Raw genomic sequence first — 24,021 nt, 5'->3', positions numbered from 1 at the left:
AGGAGCAGAGGGAAGGAACAGCTGACTGGCTCTACAGAGCAGGTGCTTATGCGTGAAGAACCGCCCCCTTCTTCCTTCCAGGCTGCCTTTCATGTGCCCTGGAGGGAAGGGGCCCTTCTACACCAGCTCCTCCCAACCTTCCTCCCTGACAGGGGGTCTGGGCACCCCCTCCACTGCCATCTTAAGTAATGGCCACTTGCTCCCAAGCACCACCCTGGACAGCTCCAATTGTGAAACTGTTGCTATATGGTTCCAGAATCCACTTGCTTGCTAATTCCACCATCCATCTCTGTCCTGCCTCGGAGCCCATCGAATGAAACTGTTCCCTTTCATAATGGCTGCTTGAAACATTGCAGTAAAAAAGACATGGTGATATATTATCAGCCTGATGGCTGCTTCTATGAAAGAAACTTTAAACTGCCACCCATTTCTACAGTCAGAAACACACTTCTCCTCTGCTTGGAGCTTTAATTTTCTTAAGAATGTTCTCTGCTCTGTAAGCTTTAGAGTGACCTTTGGCTGAATGCAGTGAATGTGGACAAGAAGAGAGCTTGGGCACTGGCGCCAGGGAGGTCTCCCTGGCCCCCTCAGGCAGCCAGAGGCCGGGGCAGGGCAGGGCAGGGCAGGGCAGGGCAGAGCAGAGCAGGATTGTCTGCCGAGAATCTGCTCTTCTCTTTCTTTGGGAGAACTGAGAGCAGGAGAGGCTGAGATGGTGAGGGAGCCTGAAGCAGGTGGGGATGCTGCGGCCAGCATCGACTCCGTGTTTCTCTTTGCTCTTTTCTTATCCTGTCATGGATTGGAAAGACAAGCACTTCATCCCTTGGCTTGGGAACTCTGATGACAAAAGTGGCCCTGGAGAGGCAGTTCTAATGCCATTCATTAGAATCACCTGAGGAGTGTTTCAAATGCTCCATTGCCTGGGCGTCCAGTCCAGAAGGCCCAGCAATAGACGGGCGTTTTGTTTGCTTTAGCGTTTCAAAAGGTCCCCGGGAGATTCTAATTTGCAGTCAGAATTGGGGACGACTGTTCTAGAGCTGGTTCGGCCCTAGCTGAAAGAAGTAGCACAAGGCAGACTGCATCCCTCCCGAGTCTTCTGCTGTTTTTAAATTGAATAGTTGACTTACAATGTAGTGTTAGTTTCTGGTGTACAGCACAGTGATTCAGTTATACATATATACATATGTTCTTTTTCATATTCTCTTCCATCATGGTTTATTATAGGATATTGAATATAGTTCCCTGTGCTATACGGTAGGACCTTGTTGTTTATCTATTTTATATATAGTAGTTAGTATCTGTTAATCCCAAACTCCTAATATATCCCTCCCCCACCCTCTTTCCTCTTTGCTGACCGTGAGTTTGTTTTCCATGTCTGTGAGTCTGTTTCTGTTTTGTAAATAAGTTCATCTGTGTCATATTTTAGATTCCACATTTAACTGATATCATATGGTATTTGTCATTCTTTGACTTACTTCATTGAGTATGATAATCTCTGGGTCCATCCATGTTGCTGCAAATGGCATTATTTCATTCTTTTTTATGGCTGAGGGCTGAGTAATATTCCACTATGTGTGTATATCTCTCTCTCTCACATCTTCTTCATCTACAGAATCTTCTGTTTTTATCTTATGTAAATCAAATTTTCTGTTCTTATCCATTCTTTGTACTGGCAGACATTTATTTTTGATGAATAGAGTCTTATTATTATTATTATCATCATCATCATTAATATTATTAATCACTAGTCATGGCCAGTTCTTTTTTTATTATTTAATCTATACTGCTTGTAAAGTGCCATGTCAGTGCTTCTAGAGTTTCATACCCGTTTCTGAGAGCTGAGGGAAATACACTTGGGAGTGGGCTTTCCTGAGTCCTGACTGGCTGAATTTGCTGGCAGCAGATTTGGCCCAAATGTCAGCCAGTGAGCAGAATCTCAAAACCTCAGGTTGCTGGGACTACCTTGGCACATGTATTGTATTTAGTCCCATGATATCTAGTTTGATGTATTTGCATGTGAAACACCCCCAAATCAAACCGTTGATCCCAGGTGAAAATATGAGCACATGTACATTGTACAATTTAAACAAACTGTCTTTGAACAAATGAAGTAGAAATATAGCCGAGTGGGCCTGAGTATGCGTACTGGGGTCCAGCAAGGCTGTCACCCCCTGAAACCCCAAGTATCACCTCCATTATATGAGGTCATGGGTTGCCAGAGCAAGGAGAGCACTGTTTTCTGGGTGGGGAAGCCCCACTCTTCTTTGTAAGGTCTCTCATATAACTGCTTCTCTCTCTGGGGCCTGACATGGTCTATTGAACTCAGTGAAAATATAGGGGAATTTCCCTGAAGCTTCAAGAGATTAGAAAGATTCTATCCTGGAGACACCAACAGGGGCAGCCCCTTGACTCCTTTGTGTATCCCTTTAGCCGTCAGCAGCCTGGGCCCCTTGGCCAGTGGAAAATCCCTCTGCAGACTCCTGTCGTGGTGTGGGCTCACCCTCTCTCTTTGTCATCCAGCACCGCCTTCACCCCAAGTCTCTTCTGCTTTCTAACCTCCAATTTCTGCCCCACTCTCAGTGCTCCCCTTGGCGCTCTGCAGCAGCAGGCGGGGTGGAAGCTGGGGAAGGAGGCAGAAGGACCCAGGGTACCCCCTGGGTTGGCAGTGGGCTCTCTGGGTGTTGGAGGAAACTTCCTTCAGGCTCAGAATCTGATGTTCTGTTTACTTAGCAAATGGCCAGCAAACCCTGATTCTAGAATTCCCATGCTCTTTCTCCTCCCTGAAGTTTTACTAGTAGCGATGTAATTATTTTGCTGTTGTTAAAAACTGTAGAGGATACAATGACTAAGTCAGAAAGAGGGAAGAGAGAAGCCTAGTCTGTGAGAAGTGGAGGCTTTGGGGCCTGCATCGGTGTGGGAACTGTTACCTCTCCTGGGTCACTGCAGATAGACCAGCCCTGGCATCTCTGGGGGAATTTTTAAGCCCCCCATGACATCCACCAGAGAGTCTTGCCTGGGGTGGGCCCTAGCTATCAGGTTTTTTTTTTAAAGCTCCTTTAGTGATTCTAATGTGCAGCCAGGGTGGAGACCCACTGGGCCAGATCATCTGTAAGGTCCTTCCCATCACTCTATAACTAGAGCGACTGACAGGGAGGTGCTCCCTCTTTGGATTTCTGTTCAGCACATTTTCTGTGGCCCTAGAGGGGAAGTGTGGGCACCCAGACTCAGGGAAGGCACTGGTCTCTTGGTTAAGTGTATGGGCTCAGGGACAAGAGTGCGAGCCCATGTTCTGCTTTCTGGGTTTCCACCAAATAACATGGGGATGGTAACAGTTCCTTCCTCATCAAGTTGTTTTATGGAGTTATTCATGCTTATAAAGTGCTTGAAATGATGCCTGGCACACAGTGAGTACTCGGTGAACTTAGTTCTTGTTGTGGAAGACACCTGGATGGAGAGGAGTACCCAGGGTGGGGTGTCCAGGGGTATTCTTGGGATACAGGTGAGGGTGGGAGCCCAGTGGGCTTGAGTTTCAGGACATCTGTCTGGCAGGGCCTGCCTGGGGGCACGGGACCCGTACTGCGGCTGGGACGGGAAGCAGCAACGTTGCAGCACGCTCGAGGAGAGCTCCAACATGAGCCTGTGGACCCAGAACATCACAGCATGTCCTGTGAGAACCCCTTCGTACCCCAACTAGAGACCTCTCCCCTCAAATTCAGGCCGGGATTCCCCACCAGTATTCCCACATTCCCTGGGACCTCGTGCCTTCCCTACCTCTGCCTTATGTGACAGGGTCCTGCTCCCCATGTGTGCCTGCAGGTGCGGAATGTGACTCAGGATGGGGGCTTTGGCCCGTGGTCACCATGGCAACCATGTGAGCACTTAGATGGGGACAACTCAGGCTCTTGCCTGTGTCGGGCCCGAGCCTGTGATTCCCCCCGACCCCACTGTGGGGGCCGAGACTGCCTGGGGCCAGCCATCCACATCGCCAACTGCTCCAGGTATGTAAGGATACAGGAGTTGCTGGTGGTGGCCTTGGCATGGAGTTGGGGAAGAGAGGAAACAGGGCTTCTCCAGTCAGGACACAGAAACGACTTCAGGGCTGTGCAGGGGGCTGGACAGGTAACTGACATCTGAGGCAGCAAACATGAGCCCTGGGGGAGTTTCCACTCCAGTAGGAAAGAAGTCTCTACCTTGTGGGTGGTCTTCATACAAAGAGGAAGTCTGGATAGGCATGGGAGTCACCCCTAGACAGACTGTAACCTCAGTAAGCCTTGATGTCCCAAACAGGAAGGACAGCATGGGATGGTGGTAAGGTAGGCACACCTGGTGACAGTCCTGGATTGCTAGTGTCTGGTGTGACCTTGGTCAAGCCACCCAACCACTCTGAGTTTCTCTAAATGAAGGTTACAGTGCCCGCCCTGAGGGTCGTTGTGAGGGGTAAATGAGATTTTATACACACACACACACACACACACACACACACACAAAGTGCTCGCACATTGCCTGCTACCTGGGCACCCCATAAAGTGGTTAAAATAAATAACCTGTAATTCTGGATACTCTTAAAATAACTTAATTTTATATACATTTATTAACTTAACCATCACAACCACCTTATGGAGTAGGAATATTATCATTATCCTTACTTTAAAGATACAAGCATGATGATGCACAGGTTTCATTAACTGCCCAGCCTTAAACAGCCAGTAAGTGGTGGAGCCAACATGTGAAAATTGGAGTCAAAGTTGACAAGAGTGAGTGGTGTTTTGAGGTTGGAGCAAAGCACGAGCAGTAGGAGAACCGGGGAGAAGGCATGGGTGCATGTGCAAGGGTCCACCAACCAAGAAGGCTGGAACAAATGTTGCACATGGGAAAGGCAACTGGGGCTTTCTTCTCTAGAGAATGTGTCCTTTGACCTGTGAGTAGGGGCCGTGTCCTATCTCTGTGCTTTAACTCTGAGCACAGCCTGATGTATGGAAGAAGGCTCTCAACCCATGCTCAGGGGATGAGCAATGAATGGATGATTTGGCCTGAGACAGCCTGGTTAGGAGTTATTTTCTATCAGTGTCTGGGCTTCCTGACAATACAAAATCCATCAGAGCAGATGTAGATCAGATCTAAGAAGCTAGGGCTCATCTGTCTCTGTCCCCTCTGGCCCCACCAGGAATGGGGCGTGGACCCCGTGGTCGTCGTGGGCCCTGTGCAGCACGTCCTGTGGGATCGGATTCCAGGTCCGCCAGCGCAGTTGCAGCAACCCTGCTCCCCGCCACGGGGGCCGCATCTGCGTGGGCAAGAGCCGGGAGGAGCGGTGAGCTAGGATGTGGCTGGAGGGTTCTCTGGGAAGCCAGCCCTGAGGCCCCAGACTTTTCCCTTAGAAAGTGGTCTGGATTCTCCGAGTAGTCCAGTGGACTCTCGTTCTCCCAGAGACCTCTTGTCAGGGAAAGGAGTACCCGCTCCCTAAAGTGATGACTCCGACCCCTCTTCCCCTCAGGTTCTGTAACGAAAACACGCCTTGCCCGGTGCCCATCTTCTGGGCAAACTGGGGCTCCTGGAGCAAGTGCAGCAGCAACTGTGGGGGCGGCGTGCAATCGCGGCGTCGGGCCTGTGAGAACGGCAACTCCTGCCCCGGCTGCGGCGTGGTGAGCGCCAGGCCAGGGGGCGGGCGTGGGATGCTTGGACCTCAAGCCAAGGGTAGGGCAGGCGGGGCTGGAGCGCAGGGCAAGCCTGGGGCTGCGAGGCTGTGAAACAGCACCTGCTCCCATCTCAAAGGAGTTCAAGACGTGCAACCCCGAGGGCTGCCCCGAAGTGCGGCGCAACACGCCCTGGACGCCGTGGCTGCCCGTGAACGTGACCCAGGCAGGGGCGCGGCAGGAGCAGCGCTTCCGCTTCACGTGCCGCGCACCCCTTCCCGACCCCCACGGCCTGCAGTTTGGCAGAAGAAGGACGGAGACCAGAACCTGCCCCGCAGATGGCTCCGGAGCCTGCGACACAGATGGTACAGCCCTGTGCCTCCCCACCTGTCTCCCTCCCTCCCAGCCCAGAGCAATGGGCACGGATGGGGGCCAGGAACCAGAGGTTGGGGGTGGGGGGTGGGGAGAGGGTGCACAGTTTGGAAGAAGGCGGGAGGCCTTTGGGCTGCAGTGGGGACCGCTGGGCGCCTTCTGTGGCTGAAGCCAGTCCCCCTCTATCCCCCTAGCCCTGGTGGAGGATCTCCTGCGCAGCGGGAGCACCTCCCCGCACATGGTGAGTGGGGGCTGGGCTGCCTGGGGCCCGTGGTCATCCTGCTCCCGGGACTGCGAGCAGGGCTTCCGCGTCCGCAAGAGAACCTGCACGAACCCAGAGCCCCGCAATGGGGGCCTGCCCTGCGTGGGGGACGCGGCAGAGTACCAGGACTGCAACCCGCAGGCTTGTCCAGGTAACCCTGCACTGAGGAATCTTGGCCCAGGGAGACTCCTGCGCTTACCCAGGCCACAACTCATGCCTGGAGACCTCTTCTCCCTGCCAACTCTGTACAACAGGCCCCAGAGCACTTTTTTTGCCCTGAACGTGGCCACAGCAGCTCCTTGGGTGGAGTCTGGCATTTCCACACCCTCACTTTTTTCTCTCCTCTAGTAGGTTAGCCAGATAAGGCACTTGATTTGAGGCAGAGTTGGATTTTGGTGTCTGCAGCCTGCATTTTTCCCTCCACCCCTGAGGGGAGGGACACTCCCCAATAGTGGGCTATGGCGTGGATTAGGGCAGATGTCAAGTGCACAGTGGCCCAGGGCAGAGTAGCCTAGCCTGGGATGGGGTAGAAGACCTGCATCTGTGCCCCCCTTCACACACCCCATCCCCTTGCAGTGCGGGGTGCCTGGTCCTGTTGGACCTCGTGGTCCCCATGTTCAGCCTCCTGCGGTGGCGGCCACTATCAACGCACCCGTTCCTGCACCAGCCCTGCGCCCTCCCCAGGCGAGGACATCTGTCTTGGGCTGCACACGGAGGAGGCACTCTGTGCCACACAGGCCTGCCCAGGTACCGAGTGCATCTGGCAGGGACTGGGGAGCACCTTGGAGCCTGCCCATCCCCACTAGGGGGTCCTGGTGGTTAACCTCATCCCAACCCACAACCCACAGAAGGCTGGTCACCATGGTCTGAATGGAGTACATGCACCGAGGATGGAGTCCAAAGCCGCAGCCGACACTGCGAGGAGCTGGTCCCCGGGCCCAGTACCTGCACTGGAAACAGCAGTCAGAGCCGCCCCTGCCCCTACAGCGAGATTCCTGGTCAGTCTTTGAGCCAGCACCTTCACACCAACCCCTCCCACCCCGAGCCCCCAACTTCCTTCCCCTCTGAAGGATCCTGGGGGATACAGGATGAAATGCCACAGTGGGAGGTGCACACACTTTGGATCTTTGCCCCTCCTCATCTAGTGGGTAGGCCAACCCTTCTTAGAGTTGGAGCCTGGAGCGAAACAAAGGGGAATGAAGGTCTCATAGCTCACTATGGACCCAGGGGTCCTCCCAGAGACATACCGAGCCCTGAAGGACCTGTCTCCTCTCCTTCCTGCCTGTGATACCCACTCCGCTTGTCTTCTTGCAGTGATCCTGCCTGCCTCCAGTGTGGACGAGGCCACCGGCTGTGGAGGTAAGAGGAACCTGCCCCACCTCATGATGCTGCCCTTCTATCCCCCTGCCCCCCAAGGAGGAGACCCACCTACTCCCACATCTGGAGTCTCTCCACTTCCCGCTCCAGACACATAGACTTTGTTGAGGTCCCACTTTAGCCCATGCGTAGGGGAGTCTGGACAGTTCCATCTGTGCCCCCCAGCTAGGAGGTGGGCATCAAGTCTGTATTCTGGGAGAGTCACCCAGCTCCACAGTACTGGTTGTCTCCTCTGACCCAAGCTACAGGTGGTCCTGTGAGACAGAGCTCTGGTGACAGGTCCCCCCAGCCTCCTGTTTCTTATGGCTCTGGTCTCAAAGCCCTTTTCTTTACACCTCAGAGCCTTCTGTTGGGAGGCAGTTGGGGGCCTTCACAGTGGCCCTTGCCTTACCTCCTTACCTCTTCTCCCAGGGTTCAGTCTCATCCACCTGGTGGCCACGGGCATCTCCTGCTTCCTGGGCTCTGGGCTACTGACCTTGGCAGTGTACCTGTCCTGCCAGCACTGCCAGCACCAGTCCCAAGAGTCTACACTCGTCCATCCTGCCACCCCCAACCACCTGCACTACAAGGGTGGGGGCACACCCAAGAATGAGAAGTACACACCCATGGAATTCAAGGTGGGACCCCTCTTGTAGAAGCAGAGGGCAGGGTGCAGAGGGCAGAGGTCCTGGCCCTAAGCTGGGCATAACTGGGCCGGGCACTTGGGAGGGAGCGGTGGTGTGGTGAACAGAACGCTGTGTCAGCTGTCAGAATGTTCTCTCATCGACTGGCTCCTGATCTCCTTACCCTGGTCTGTCCCCTCCACCCATCTCTTCCTTCTCCCCTTCCTCCCTGGTTCCTTCATTCTCCCACAGACCCTGAACAAGAACAACCTGATCCCCGATGACAGAGCCAGTTTCTACCCATTGCAGCAGACCAATGTATACACGACTACCTACTACCCCAGTCCACTGAACAAACACAGCTTCCGGCCTGAGGCCTCACCTGGACAACGGTGCTTCCCCAACAGCTGATACCACTGTCCTGGGGACTTGGACTCCTTGCCTTCCTAAGGCACAGAGCAGGTGGAGATGGGACGGTGGAGCCAGTGTGGTTTTCTCCCTCTACACTAAGCCAAGAACTTGCTGCCTTGCCTTGTGGGGGTCCCGTCTGGCTTCAGAGAGCTCTGGCTGGCAGTGACCATGGGAGAGAGGGCTGGCTTCACGCTGGCACATGGCTGCAGTTCCAGCTCAGCCCAGGTCTCTGACGGTCTCCTTGCAACCCACCATCATGCTGATCTCCCCTGCTGTGTCTGGGCTGCGGACCTCCTAGGCATGTGAGGAATTGGAGAGTGGAGATGGCAGGAGGGAAGGCTTTTAGGTTTGGGTTGGAAATGATGGCCCACGTGGCCATCATGGGCCGTGGCTGCCCCTCTATGGCTGGCCCCAGAAAGGGCCTGGGCCACATCCTGGTGATCTCTGAAAGAAACTAATCAAATGGCCCCAGTAGCTCTGGATTCTCTGCCCAGGGCTGGGCCATTGTGGTGCTGCCCCAGTGTGCCATGGGGTCCAAGCCAGCCCAGGTTGTCCACCTCGCCTAGCAGTCTGCACTTTGCCCAGGGACATCCCTCTGGTCAGAGGCATTGAGGACTGGGGACTGGAGACTAATCTTTGCTGAGAAGTCCTTTAATCTGGGCTGGCACATTCCTCATCCTTGCCCTCAGAATGCACGAATGGTGGCCAGGGGGAAAGGGAGGCAGGAGTACAGCCTCTGTGCCATGCTGGAGACTGTCTTCCAGTTGCTGCTGAACAGAGCTGTTGGCTGAGACCTGCTTGGGAGCCTCTGCTGGCCCCTCATCTGTTCAGGAACACACACGTACACATACAATCACAATCTGCTACAGCAACAAAGAGGGTGTTGGACTGTGGTGTTATTAATTAAAGATGATACCAGTCTCCAAATATAACGTTGTCTTCATGCATACATGTGGGCTCCTCTTGGCCTGGTCTAGTCAATTAGAGTGATGCACTGGGGTGACAGATGGTTTTCTCAGGGTGGGGGAGATGACCCACATAGAGTGTGACTTTAACGCACACACACGCAGGTTGCCCTAAACCCTGATTGGGAAAGAGGTTAGGGATAAACAGATTGATAAGGAGGGACACAGAGTGCACCAGATGCAGCACAACGGAAGATTTCTGCTCGTTCCCTCCGTAGCTCTAACAGACAACAGCTCCATGGCGGAAATGTGCGAGTCCAGCAGCGGGGTATGCATGAGGGTTATTTTATGAGGTATTTACATTGATGAGTTTAATAAATTTAAAACAGAAATGAGTAAATCTGAGGTGAAGGCAGCCCGCTGTAGTTTTTGCTGGATTAAATAAAAATAGAGCCTCAGCCTGCCAAATCAATACTACCATTTTGGCTAAGATTGATGGACACGTTAAATTTAGAGAGCAATTTCCTGGCTTAATTGGCTGGATCGATTCTTACAGTATTCCCAGCAAAATCTTGTAGGTCAGGCAGTAAAGGCTGAGATCCTGGGGGAAGAGGAGGCAGAGGATCTTGGGGAGGGAAGGAGGAAGATGAAGGAAAGAGTGTTCCTGGACCTCGTGTCTCGGGGTTCCTTGTGTTCACTGGGACAATTGCAATAGCAATGTCCTTTGGCCAGCATGGAGCCCAATCAGAGAGAGCTCAGGGGTCACATGAGTATTTCCGCAGTTTGGGGATACCTCACTGGGTTCCTGTTAGCCTTATGAATCCAGAGTTTGTAAGGACCTGTGTTAGATCTTGGGGTTTTGGAGTCCCTTGGACTTGGTGGAGCCAGTGCAGTTCAAGAGTATTCCAGGGTCCAGGTGCCTGCTTCACAAGGGCCACTAGTCTATGTCCAAGTGGAGGCCCTGGACAGGTCTGTAGGAATTAGTCACAGAGAATTCACAGCTCAAGTCCAGCCTCTGTTGACTGGAATGGCATCAGTGGAATGGAAACCCATGCGTGTCATGGCAGAACACACCCCACACATGCACACACTCACACACTCTGCATTCTGTTTATAAAAACTTGTGTTTTTGGAGGCACAGCCATTCATATCACAGGAAAGGATCCACACTGCATGAAGATTCGCTTGCATGGTTGGCTGTCTACTTTGTAAACAGCCCTGATCCAGAGATGGAGGAAGCCAGAAATCTGCTCCCTGACAAGGAGGGTGTGATGCTCTCTGGCAGGTGCTTGAGGCCACATGGATGGCTGCATGGATCCCTGCATGGTGTCAGGAAGCTGAGGTGTGAAAGGTGAGGGGGCTTCACAGGCCCAGCTGGCTCAGCAAGAGCCTCTCTTGCTGAAAGGGAGGACGTTAGCGGGTTGAGTGCTCTAGGCTTTCTTGGGCCCTCTTGTCTTTAAATAACTCCAAGTGTGCATGTGTGTGTGTGTATAAGCATGCATGCACATGTGTTCCCTTATTATTAAAGTAATATGTGTTCATTACAGAAAATGTCAAGACTATAGGAAACCAAAAATATAATCACAGTTATATTAAAAACCAAGGCAGAGACTTAGGGATTTTAAATGGTGATGTCTCCATATCTCTCCAGAAGCAAAAAGAACAACAACAAAAAAGCCTTGCCACTATTTTCAATAAAACTGGGATGCATCTGTAATCCTAGATCATAATGTGTGAAGACAGAAAGCAGATGGAGGAATAGCAGTCATCTAGTAGAGTGGATGTGGGTCAAACCTGAGCACCCAATCTGAGAAAGAATCAGAAGTTGGAGGAATACAGTATCAGGGAAGGTGGAGCCTGAAAAGACAGGGATTGGTTGGAAATCTGTGTGGAAGCTTCAGCTAGCCCCTCAAGTTTGTTTTCACTCTCAACCCTTACGGCTGAATCACCACTCCTCTGTCTCCACAGAGGATGATAAGTATGTTCCCTTGAGATACTGAACCAGAGAGGCCCCGAACATGAGAATACCAGGCACAGACGTGGGTGTGTGGTGAGGGGCTGTTGGGACAGCTAGGAGGTTAAAGGACTATGACTATTACTGGAATGCAGAAGTTTCCTTTTCCAGCTAACTCCAAGGTTCTGGCACCCAGTTTCTCCCCCTTCCTCTTCTCCCAGGTAAGAGATTAGCAGATGATTCTTTGAAGGAGCAAATCAAGCCCAAAATCCTAAAAGAATAACCAGCTGGTCCTTCATGCAGCAGTTATACAGAGTACACAGAGTTTGCAGTCAGTGTCTAGTGCCTCACTATTAAATAAGAAATAAGAATAAGAATGGGCAGATAAGGGTCACAGACATCAGAGAAAAAGCTCCAACATGAAAGAAAGACCAAAACAAGCACACAGATACAGAGGAACTCAATGAAAATAGAGAAAACAGAAAGAACATCGCAAAGATATGACAGTTCTTCAGAAAAATGTGAAGATATTGCATTCATGAAAAAAGAACAAGATGCAGTAAAAAAGACAAATTAAAGCTCTTCAAAATTAGAAAATATGACAGCAGGAAAAAAAAAGTAGTAAAAGGGTTTAAAGATAAAATTTCCCTGAAAGTTGAACAAAAAGACAAAGAGATGGAAAATGGGAGAGAAAAGATAAGAAAATTAGAGGACCAATCCAGGAGTTCTAACAGCCTGTTGGAAAATTCAGAGGAGGAACTTATCTAAGAAGGAATACAGGAAAATTTGCTGGAACCAAAGAAGATCTCCAGATTCAACAGCCCACCCAGTACCCAGCACCTTGATGAAAAAGATTTACCCTGAGGCACATAACATGACGTTAAAAAATATCACCCTTTAAGAGTCAAACGCAGGAGGGGCCTGGGGAGAGACGTCAGGCTGACAGCAATGTGCCAGGCCTGGGGAGCAACAGTCCAGATTAGCCTGGGAAGACAGTGTGCACCCAGAGGGACCCAGGGAAGATGTGAACAGGTGGATTATCTGGAGGTTTTAATGGAAAATTGTATGAAGATTTAGTTTATAAAACTGTTGGGGTGGTGGAGAAAGACTTAAATTTGAGTTTAAAGGAAACTAAGCAAAAAAAAAGGTCAGTTTTTGGTTCTTGCTGTGTGATTTATTTAAATTTCTTTTAAAAGTTATTTAGGGGGGAGGTAATTAGGTTTATTTATTTATTATTATTATTATTTTGGTGACAATACTAGGGATTGAACCCAGGACCTCATGCGTGCTAAGCATGCACTCTGCCACTGGGCTATACCCTCTCCCATTGAACTTTTTTTTCATATTAATAACACAGGTATAGAAAAACCGCACAACATTATTACTTAGTGAATAAAGAGCAAACACCTCTGCAACAACCACCCAGGCCAAAAAGAACTTTGACCAACACCCTGGATCCCTTTCCTCTGTCCCATCCCTGTCACAGCTGCCTCCCTCCCTCCAAAAATGAGATAATGATTAACACCAAGACAAACAAAAGAGCATACAAAAAAGGAAAGTGTGAAATCAGGATATTTGTGTAATCATAATAATTAAAACACTACATATGGACTGAAGCATGACTTCAATACAGATATGTTAATTTTTTATCAGAGGGGACATCATCAGAGGGACAGACCTTTGAGCTTTTGGTGCCAGCTGAATGTTGGGTTGAATATTGGAAAAGAAAGGAATAAAAAACTTCTTTTAAAGGATTTTTTATTGATTATAACTATGGTACATATTAATTAAGAAATTTTGCAAAGTGAAACCCAAAAAATTATGAGAAGAAAATAGAAATGCCCTAAAATCCAATCAGGAGATAGCCTTCATGATTTCAGTGTTTTTCTCTTCCAGGCCTTTTTCTACAGCTATGTGTGCATTTGAGAGCATTTTACAAAATTAAGACATACCAGGTATGTGGTTTTTATTATGATTTTAACACACAATATTCTATCCCTATTTCCCCACGTTGTTAAAAATTCTTCTCTGAGCCATAGGACCCCTTCCAGCGCTGTCCTAGAAGTGGGGCAGGGCCCGGAGAGAGGGCCTTGTTCGCACAGCTCCACAGATAACTGCACCCCGCCCCCACTGCTTCAAGAAAGTTCAATTTTTATGTCATTGTTTATACCACTGAGGAAGATTTACTTTGCAAAAGTTTGCATCATGGTTGACAAATCCTGACCTAAAACATTCCATTATATAAACTCGATTTCCGTTACACAGATTTATCTAGCCTATTGCATAAATGTATTCTACTCAATTTTATAAATGTATCAGTCTAGTACATAAATTAATCATGATTGATTTAAACCACTCCGATTTGTTTCAAATTTTTCTTACCAAAGAATACTATTACGGACCTTCTAATCCATATCTCTGACTACGTCCTTAGGATAAATCCCAGAAGTGAAGGCCCTTAACTTCTGTGGCCAAGTGGCTTGCTGATGGGAGTCCACACCCACCAGCAGTGCGTTCTCACTGCATTATCACTAGCCCTAAGAGCTAACTCTTACAAGCGCTGTCACCTCCAAGCAACGTGCCAAGTGCTAGGCATTGATCCTATTCAGTTCTCACAATAATCCCAAAAGGAACATACTATTGTCATGCCCATTTTAGAGATGAGGAAACTGGGGTTTAATAAATTTGAATAACTTGCTCAAAGTCATGTCAGTGAGAGAGTCAGAATTTCAACCCAGGCAGCCCATGGCCTTCTTATCAGCTTGATAATTTTTTTTTTAAAAAAGCATAATTGTTTAAATGTTCTTTCCTAAATATTTACTGAGTGGCCCTTTGCTCCCCATAGGTGTAATGGCCAGTTGCATTTCTTCTTTTTAGGGGGAATATTTTGTCCCTTTTCTCTCAGATGGTCATCTTTTCCCTATTGCTTTATAGATACTCTTATATAGAAGAGATATTAATCCTTGGTAAAAAAAAAAAAGGTAAATATAATGAAGAAAATTGGTAGAACCAGTTACATTGGATTTTATCACATTATTTTCTCTACTTTTGTGTATGTTTGAAAAATTCAACAATAAAAAGGTTTAAAATTTTTTTAAGATGTAAATAGTTCCCTAATTGATCCTATGCCCTGTTTTGATACACAGATGTTTGAATTTTTTACATAGAACTACTGATATTTTAAAATGAAAATCACACTGATTTTGCTTGAATGACCTTGAGGTAATGTCTTCTCACTGTCACCACCATGAATCTCAGGGATGTAGGTTTTAGGGGACACATTTCTCTCCTTCCGCACGTGCTGCATGGCAACTGCTACTCTAAACAAGGTAGACAGGGTCCAGACTGGGGAACTATTGGTTTGGGACTTGACTTAGGGGAGCTCACATCGTTAGGCACTCCAGAGGAAGTGTGTGTCTTGAAGGGAGAAAAAGAACAGAGTGTGGGTTGAGAGGTCCATTTGTCCGGGAGGAAGAAATAGTGTTGGCCCCCTTCTACCTGTCAGGGCAAGTGAGGTTTAGGTAAGAAACAAAGACGGGGGCTCCTCCCTCTGGTAGCAGACACTGGCCATGTGGTGGACAGTTATTGGGACCCAGAGTACAGGGGACCCTTGCTGCACAGCCCAGTCCCTGAGTAGGTCAAATATAACCTTGAAGCATCCAAGGTTAGGAGTGCATTAATGATACAAAGAGGTCAACTCCCTACACGGTCAGGCAGATGCTGCTGGCAGGAGGCATCATACCTGGGTGAGGATCTGGCCTTCCCTGACTAGATGCTGGATTCCAAAGCCATACAGCACAATTCAAGCCTCTATATTCACAATTAAAATTTCGTCTGACTAGGTACATACAGTGCTAGCCCGGGGACGGAGGATATTGACCAAACTTGCTCTGACAGGCGGCAGCGGGCAGGCGCCTGCTCCTCGTAGCCATGCTGCACATGCGCCGTGTGGGAGAATGGATGTTGGACCAACTGTCAAGGGCTCTGTCTCTAGGTCACCGCTCACCAGCTGCGTGACCTCAGCAAATCTCTTCCCTCATTGGGTTTCAGTTTCCTGGCCTACGTAATGTCAGGGTTGGGCCTAGGGTCCCTACCAAGTTCTGTGATTCCCAGAGCTTCGGGGAAACATCTTGCACATGGTGCTTTTTCCTCTTTGACACCAGCCCAGCGCTCTGGGGTTGCTCCGGGCCTGACTCTGCCACCTGTAACTTGTCTCAGTGTCTGTGCTACTCAGCGCTTGGTCATCTTCTGGGGACACCAGGCACCCTAAATCCACTGTCCTCACGCAGGAGCCTGGGAAAATGTCTTTCTCAGAGTCTCCCATTCTTTTTTCTTTTTTTCAATGGAGGTCCTGGGGATTGAACCCAGGACCTCAAGCATGCTAAGCACACACTGTGCCATGGAGGTATACCCTCCTCTCCAAGTCTCTCATTCTTGATTCCTGGGCCCCAAGTTCCCCTTGGACAATGGATACCATGCATATAATGTGTGCTTATGTATAGATACATAGAATTCATGACACTTTGGCTTTGATCTTGATATTCAGCCAAATAGCTGAGAACTGGCCTTCAGCCTCAGCTTTTGGAAGTCTACACCGCTGAATGTGTACTTCATCATTTACAGCACCCCTGAGCTTGTGCCTGAGCCACAGCAATGGTTACGTGAGTTACCATTACATCAGATCAGCTTGTTAACTCCAGTGGCAGGCACAGGGCACGCCATTTAGATTCTTTGTTACTAGATGACACTCACTCTAAATGTCTAGATGAATCTTGAGGTGAAAATCTCTTGATGCTTCATATGTTAAAATTCTTTTTTTTTCATATTTTAAAATTCTATCAGTCAGTGGAACTATATATGTATGTTCAGTATTGCAAGAGTAAAACGCCCCACTACTTAATGATAATTGTGAAAGCTGCTAATTTTATGTTCAAACACAATGAAGCACTTTAGCAAATAAATAGGGAGCAAGGTTGAGAGTTGAATTTTGAGAGAGAATGTTAGCTAGAAAACTTTAAGAACATAATAGTCTTTGAGAGATAATAAATGTTAATTTTAAATAATACAGGGCAGAATAAGATAGATTTGATTAAATCATAATTCTAATATTTGCCAACTGGCTTGGTGTCTACCATTCGTTATGTTAAACAAAATAACTTTTAATCAATATGTTTAATTTTTGGTATTTAATTTCATTTAGGTTATAAGTTTTTCAAGAATAAATTCTATTTGGGAATTCACATCTTATGAAAATGGATTTTTAAAAAAGAATGTCAGTTTTTCTACTTCATTTCATAAGCAGAAAAAATTACCAAACCATGTATAATATCCATGATAAGTCACCTTTAATCTAGACATAATAAAGAACATAAAAGGAGTGGAGAAAAGAAAAAAAAAATCCAGGAAAATGTAGTATCAAAAAAAATCAGGCTTCTCTACTGTTCTCAGTGGAGCGAGCATCTACTTAGCATCACAAAATTGCAGCTGACCACAGTAATGTCAAATTTAAAATTTGACGATTAACAATTTTAATAGCAAAATTATAAGAATAATTCTTTTTTTGGAGAATGAGGTTTCAGATTAATTCTTGCATCCCAAATGATTTCTTTTTTCTTTTTCTTTTTCTTTTTCTTTTTTTTTTTTTTTTTGAGAAGGTGATATCTGGCTTTGGCTTCAGCTATAACCCAATATTGATTTTAGCACTTGCCCCAGTGTGCGGTCCAGAGGAACGTATAAGCCTGCTGGCACACACTGCTCAGCACAAGGCTGTCCATTTACCAACCCTCCTGCAGAGTGTTCCACGGCTATCTTTTTTTCCTAACTATTGTACCACCATTTATTTAACCAAATCCCTAGTGATGGACTTTTAGGATACTTCCAGTCTTCTGTTGATGTGGGAAGCCCCATGAAAAAGACAGCAGGACCCCCAGGCAGGGCCACTACCCTTCTGCCAGCACCATTCTGTTCCCTGGCCCTGCAGCATTATCTCGCTTTTTAAACTCTGAAACTGCTTACTTCTAGAAAAGCGGAACTTATCCCTAAGATTCTATTGGTTCCCTGAGCTAACTCCTGATTGGTCCATTTCCCTCACTCCTGATTGGTCCATTTCTACAAAGCTTGTTCCTAATTAGTCACCTTTGTTATACCTTATTTGCATATGATGTTGCAAAATGTTGCAAAGTCTAGACTGGTAGCCTATAAAAACCTGTGTAAACCTACAGACGGGGTCCAGAGCTTGGAGTGTTAACTCCTCTGGGCCCACTGGTGTAATAAACCTGAGTTCTGCAACTCTCTGAGTGTTGCTTTGTCTCTCACCCATATCTAGGTTGCTGTCACAACTGAGCTGTAACACTGAACTGTAACACTGAGCTATAACACACTTTGCTGCAACACTGTTACAATCAGTGTTGCAAAAACCATCCTTGTAAGTGTACAACTATAATGGCAGAATGAAGTCCTAAAAATATAATTGCTCCATGAGTAATTTGATAGATTGTCCAACTTATTGTGGAACATCACTTTACACCTTCTAGTTTTATGTCTCTCTCTTTTAGAGGCAATTCTCCAGTTTTAGTGGTGGGGCTTATTCTGGGGGAGAGAGAATCAGTCAAGGTTATTGGTGTTCCTCCATCTCCAAGGAGCTCCCTTCTCTCCCCCTACCCACAGTCCCAGTCCCCCAGGCACCTGGTCAGACCCCTTTAAGGGCCCCATCATACCTGTTCTTCTTTTGCTATCCAAACTTGTCTGCCCAATGTCCTAGGTTTTCTGGGTCCCTCTTAAGTACTAACTGGGTAAACAGAATCCAGCTCCAGTGTGACTGGTGGATAGTGCATTATAATTAAGGCTTTCAAGGCCTCACACCAAGGAATTAAGTAAGGCTGGGACTTTTAGGAACTATACTTGGAGAGTGAGACAGACATTTTGGGCAGAGAGATTCCCAAAGCCCTCTACATCAAAGCTGCCTGGGACACTACGACCCTCTTTTGTTCTACCCCTTTCTTGATTTTCAAGAGTCAGGAAAAAGTCTGAGGTTCCTGGAATTCCCTTGGCTCCCTCCTGACCCTCCACTCCTGGTACATTCATCTGGGCAAGGAGTGGGGTCCCTCCTGCTGCTTAAAGCATCTTTTTCCCCCCTGTTTTTTTTGGGGGGGAGCATCTTTTTCAATGTAAAGAGTTCCTATGTTCTCTTAATTTTCATTTTAATGTCTGTATAGGACCATGATCCTAGTAGTGACATAAAGGCTGTAATTTTTACTTGACTTGTGGGAGGGGCTTGGGACAAGCAAGCATTGGGAAGACCACAGTTCAATCTCAGTCCCAGGGAACAATGCTCAAATGATTGAGACCTTTCAAGTCCATTATTCCTGAGTCTCTGAAACAGTCCCACCCTGACTCCAGTCCTCTTCCCAAGAGACAAGCAATGTTAGGCTGGTCTTTTTTTGGGGGTAGGGGGTAATTACATTAATTTTTTTGGTGGACATGCTGGGATTGAATCCAGGACCTCATGCATGCTAGGCATGAACTCTACCACTGAGCTATACCCTCTCCCCCATCTTGGGCTGGTCTTTACACAAGGATGGCCACTGATTGGGTCCACCTGCCATCGAGTGGCCTGGTATGAAGGATTCTGTCTACAGCCCAGAGGAAAATGAGCTAAACCAATCAGATTGTCTTCTGTGGGATCTGGGCTGAAGAATGAAGAGAAGATTGGCCAGTAGCAATGGAAGAAAGGAGCAGACACGCTACTGGGCTGGCTGAGGGACTGTGAGGGAAGGCTGGCTTTCCTGGCTCCAGTCCATATAACCAATCCTATGACCTTGTGACTATAGCTAGAGTAATTGTGATTCTCGTATCTGGAGGAGCACACCCTCTCGTGGACATGTGGGTGCGGCTCAGAACTCTCCTGGCCCGTGTTCTCTTCCACCTCCTCCATCCTCCCAAGTACCCTGCCGAGGAGATTCTCCACCCACAGGGTGCAAGATTGTCTGTGCCTGTGATCTTTACCCTTAAATCCCTTTCAGAGAAAAGAAGAGTTTGATACGTCCATGTTTGCCATGTGCACCATATCCGGGACCAGTCAGTCCAAGTGCTGATGTAAATGCACTTCCTGAGCGTGTTATCCCCCTGCTTCCAGGAGCATGCCCAGTCCTCACCAGCACCAGGCGGCCACCGCTGGTTCTTTTACGGAAGGGAGCGCGGTGGCTACTTTCAGTAGTAGTAGTAGTGTTCCTTTTTTCTTTTAACCACATGCTTTCTGAAAGCATTTTGAAAAATTTAGTTACACCCTCACAATTGTTATGTTGACATCTAGAATTTTACCTCATAGCTTAAAGAGCTGCAAAGGGTGACATTTCCGACATATTGCAATATTTAAAAATAAAACTATTCTTTTAAATGTAACTAATAGCATCTAAAAAGCATAGCATTAAAAAAAAAAAACAGGAAGAAACAGTTGGAAAATTTACACTGTTTTTACTCTTTGTATATATTCCACTTCCCCAACAGAATTTTATCCTAATGTAATATATTTTTATTCTTGAACGTCTCTTATTGTTCTCACTATCATATTTCTCTCAACTAAAATATATATGTGAATTGAAATGTTAATTTAAAAGATTTCCTATAAGTTAAAAAATTATTTGGTATTGAGGTATTATGATTATTATTAACATCAAACATCACAGAGATACTTGAATTTTGACAATTATTAAACATAAAGTGAGGGGAAGATATAGATCAGTGGTAGAGTTTGTGTTTAGCATGCACAAAGTCTAGGGTTCAATCCCCAGTACCTCCATTAAAACAAATAAATAAATAAACCTAGTTACCCACCCCTCCCCCCAAAACCTCAAAAATGTAAAGTTAAATTTTAGAGACCAGCAGTTTAGAATAAATGTTATTTATCACTAGAATGAGGACGATTAACAGCAGACAGAGTGAGAGTGTTAAGACGACAAAGTGTGCATCAATGATTGCTGTCAAGTGCGTTATTTTCAGAAGAATCCATAGTGCACTCCTCCTGGAGTGTGGACGTTGGAATCTATGGTGGGAATTAAAAACTACAGAGAAGTTGGGAAAGATAATGAGAAGCCTGGCACCCAAGTAAAAGATGAATATGGATTTATGGTATTTGGTAATCTTTGGACAAAATTTAATAAAAACAACAAAACTTTTCTAAGAAGAATATCTTCATGAGCTTGGAGTAGGCAAGGATCTGATATGACACCTGAAGCACCATCTATAAAAGAAAATATTGACAAATTGTACTTCATAAAAATAAAAAATACTTCTCTTTGAAAGATGCTGTTAAGGGTTAAAAGATAATCCACAGGTGAGGAGAAAATACTGGCAAATCCAGAATATACAGAGAACTATCAAAATGAAATATAAGACAACAAAGAACTTAATAATAAATGAGCAAAAGTTTTGAAGAGACTCTTCACCAGAGAAGATTTATGAATGGCAAGTTAACATGTGGAAAATTGATCAACATCATTTGCTATTAGAAAAATGCTAATTAAACCACAAGGAGATACCATAACGCACTATTAAAATGGCTAAAGTTGAAAAGGCTGATCATCCCAAGTGTGATGAAGATGTGGAAAAAATGAAACTCTCCTACATGCTAGTGAGAATGGAAAATGGAAAAACTACTTTGGAAAACAGTTTGGCAGTTTCTTAAATAGTTAAACATGCACTTACTGTATAATCCAGCCATTCCACTCCTAGGTATTTCCCCCAGGGAGAAGAAAGTATATGTTCACACAAAGACTTAGACACAAATGTTCATAGCACTTTTATTTGTAAGGGTCCAAAACTGGGCATAGTTCAAATACCCATAACCAGGTGAATAGATAAATAAATTGTGGTATAACCATACAATGGATGTACACAGTAATAAAAAGGAGCAAAATATTGCTACTTGCAGCAACGTGAATGAGTATCAAAATTATTATGCCAGAGTGAAAGAAGCTAGACAAAAAGAAAGGGCATCTGTCTACTGTCTACTGCATTATTCCACTTACACACAATTCTAGAAAATGAAAACTTACCCATAGTGGCAGAAGGCAGAGGCAGCTTGCCGAGGGATGGGGTGTGGTGACAGAGGAGGTGGAGGGAAGGGTGTCAAAAGGGGTGATAGGTAAATTCACTTATTCTGAGGGTGGTGATGGTTTCATGGGTGTGTACATGTGTTAAAACTTGTATGGTACACTTCAAATATGTGAGGCTAGCTGCATGTCAATGCTACCTCAGTAAATCTGTTAAAAAGTGAGAATAAATGTCTGAGAAAATATAAAATACTAACTTAGCTCTTACAATGTTTCCTTTACTTGAAGTGCACTATTCACCTGTCTGAGGTGCATTGGGAAATCTCTTCCTTCTCCTTTTTGAAATGTTCTCAAGTTTGCCCCTGGGGCCCACGCGGAGGGCTGGGTGGAAAAAAACATTCTCAAAGCTCTTCCTCCAGCTGAGAGTGCAGAAGAGGCAGAGAGGATGAGCTTCCAAAGCAGCGTGCTCTACTGCAAGCTGGAACATTCTAAGACAGATACAGTTAGATAAGGCTGCAGCCTTGCTGTGCACGCGTCATGTGGGAGAAACAAGGTCCTGCCACCTCTGACGTTTCTCACTGCTGTTCAACTTGCTTTGCTTTCTTGGAACTCTCCCTCAGGACTTCGGTGATCTCTGATGGTAGTTAGGGAATGGAAAAGGCGAGGTTCTGAAACCACAATTATCATCCTTCCTGCTCCCCTGCTCTGCACTACATCTGAATTCTGAGCACCTCAACTTGAGTCCAAGCACCCCACTTAGAATGCTACATTGTCTGTAGCAGAAATACATGTAAAAAAGGGAGAGATGTGAAGTGCTACCCTGAGTTCATGGTAACCTGTTACAGGAGGTATTGTGGACACATATACTTTTCTTCCATTTTTATTGAGATATGATTGACTTATAGCATATACATCATGCAATAGTCACCACAATAAGGTTAGTGAACATCCATCATCTCATATAGAGACATTAAAGAAGTAGAAAATTTTTTTTCTTATGATGAGAACTTAGGATTTACTCTCAACAACTTTCACATGTAACATACAGCAATGTTCATTATATTTATCATGTTGTATATTGCATCCCTGGTACTTACATATCTTATAATTGGAAGTTTGTATCTTTTGACTACCTTCATCCAATTCCCCCTCCCCCCTGCCTCACAAATCTAATCTCTTTTTCTATGAGTTTTTTCACTTTTGAAGTATAATGGATCTTCAACACTATGTTGTTCCTGATGCACATGATAGCAATTCTATGTTTCAGCATGTTACAAAGTGATCACCCTGGTAAGTCTAGTTACTATCTGTCACCACACAAAGATATTACATAGCTATTGAGTATGTATTCCCTACCCCTGTACACTTCATACCCGTGACTCATTTACTTTTTAACTAGAAGTTTGTACCTCTTAATCTCCCTCATCTATTTCTCTCCTTCTCTCTGGCAACCACATTTTTGTTCTTTATATCTAGGACTCTGTTTGGCTACGTTTATTCATTTGTTTTGTTTCTTAGATTCCGCATATAAATGAAATCACAGTCTTTGTCTTTCTTTGATCTGTCTACTTAGTATAAAACCCTCGGGGTCCATCCATATTGTCCCAAATGGTATGATTTCATTATTTTTAATGGCTGAGTGATATTCCATTACACACAACACACACACACACACACACACACACACACACAAATACATATGACACATGTATTTTTAATTGTCCTTCCTCCTCCCCCACCTCCTTTTTTGGCAGTGGGGAGGCTTTTACATCCCAGGACCTCCATAGTAGTATTGCTAAGTGTGAGAGAGATACCTTTCATTTATAAGGTTGGAAAAGGACAAATCTGAGAGGGGAGGTGGGGAAGCAGAACCCAGCTGTGACTTCAAGTCAGCAGGAGCTGTCTCAGGGAGTTCCAGGAAAGGCAGTACTCAGTTCCCTTAAATCTATCCTGCTGTGAACCTCTTGCCCTCACATGCCATGGTCTGAAGGCCCCTGATACAGAGGAATTGTTACTAACTAGGACCTTGGACTCTTTAATCAATAGAAATTGTTAAGAGGCCAGATGAGAATCCTAGCAAGGCTTTACTGAGGCTCGTGCTGCAGCAGGAGGCAGTGAAAACAAGTAACAGGTGCCCTCACTCACTCTGGGAGAGGAGCTGCTTGCGTCCTTAAAGTGGGGAAGAACAGGGGTGGGTCTGTGGGTCGGGCAGAAGGCGTAGCTTCAGTGGTCTACCCATCCTCCTGGTGGTGCTGTGTGCTGGGATCATGCACAGGGTACCCTGTTTTTGCTCCCTACCCCTCAGAAATGGCAGTTGGGCTTTGGCCTGTTTGTATCTTATTGTTCATAATTGCCCGGACTGCAGGTGGATGCAGTTATTTTTAGTCCCATTAATTTCTTTGCATTTTGTTGCTCAAGGAGATGTTTGTCCAGGTGCAAGCACTCAGGTAAGTGGTCCCAGG

General features: G+C 46.5%; 1 protein-coding gene across 4 annotated transcripts in view; it reads left to right on the top strand.

Annotated features, from left to right (window-relative positions):
• The window catches only part of SEMA5B (semaphorin 5B), a 121,643-nt gene extending 108,160 nt beyond the window's left edge, over positions 1–13,483 (top strand). For 3 of the 4 annotated variants that reach the window (XM_032480489.1, XM_032480494.1, XM_032480483.1), the window contains exons 12-23: positions 3,547–3,664; positions 3,814–3,995; positions 5,162–5,305; positions 5,489–5,636; positions 5,767–5,992; positions 6,194–6,412; positions 6,838–7,008; positions 7,110–7,259; positions 7,576–7,620; positions 8,050–8,255; positions 8,493–10,907; positions 13,407–13,483. In XM_032480489.1, the coding sequence (XP_032336380.1) occupies positions 3,547–3,664; positions 3,814–3,995; positions 5,162–5,305; positions 5,489–5,636; positions 5,767–5,992; positions 6,194–6,412; positions 6,838–7,008; positions 7,110–7,259; positions 7,576–7,620; positions 8,050–8,255; positions 8,493–8,651 (1,768 nt within the window). In that variant the 3' untranslated portion in view covers positions 8,652–10,907; positions 13,407–13,483. Of the gene's footprint in view, positions 1–3,546; positions 3,665–3,813; positions 3,996–5,161; positions 5,306–5,488; positions 5,637–5,766; positions 5,993–6,193; positions 6,413–6,837; positions 7,009–7,109; positions 7,260–7,575; positions 7,621–8,049; positions 8,256–8,492; positions 10,956–13,406 lie in introns of those variants that run through there. The other variant, XM_032480474.1, reaches the window with a different exon arrangement.
• Positions 13,484–24,021: the final 10,538 nt, after the last annotated feature.

This window comes from Camelus ferus, chromosome 1 (genome assembly GCF_009834535.1).
Source record: "Camelus ferus isolate YT-003-E chromosome 1, BCGSAC_Cfer_1.0, whole genome shotgun sequence".
Taxonomy (NCBI): Eukaryota; Metazoa; Chordata; class Mammalia; order Artiodactyla; family Camelidae; genus Camelus; species Camelus ferus.
Note: the sequence above shows the minus strand (reverse complement) of the source record. Positions and strands in the feature narration are given on the sequence as shown.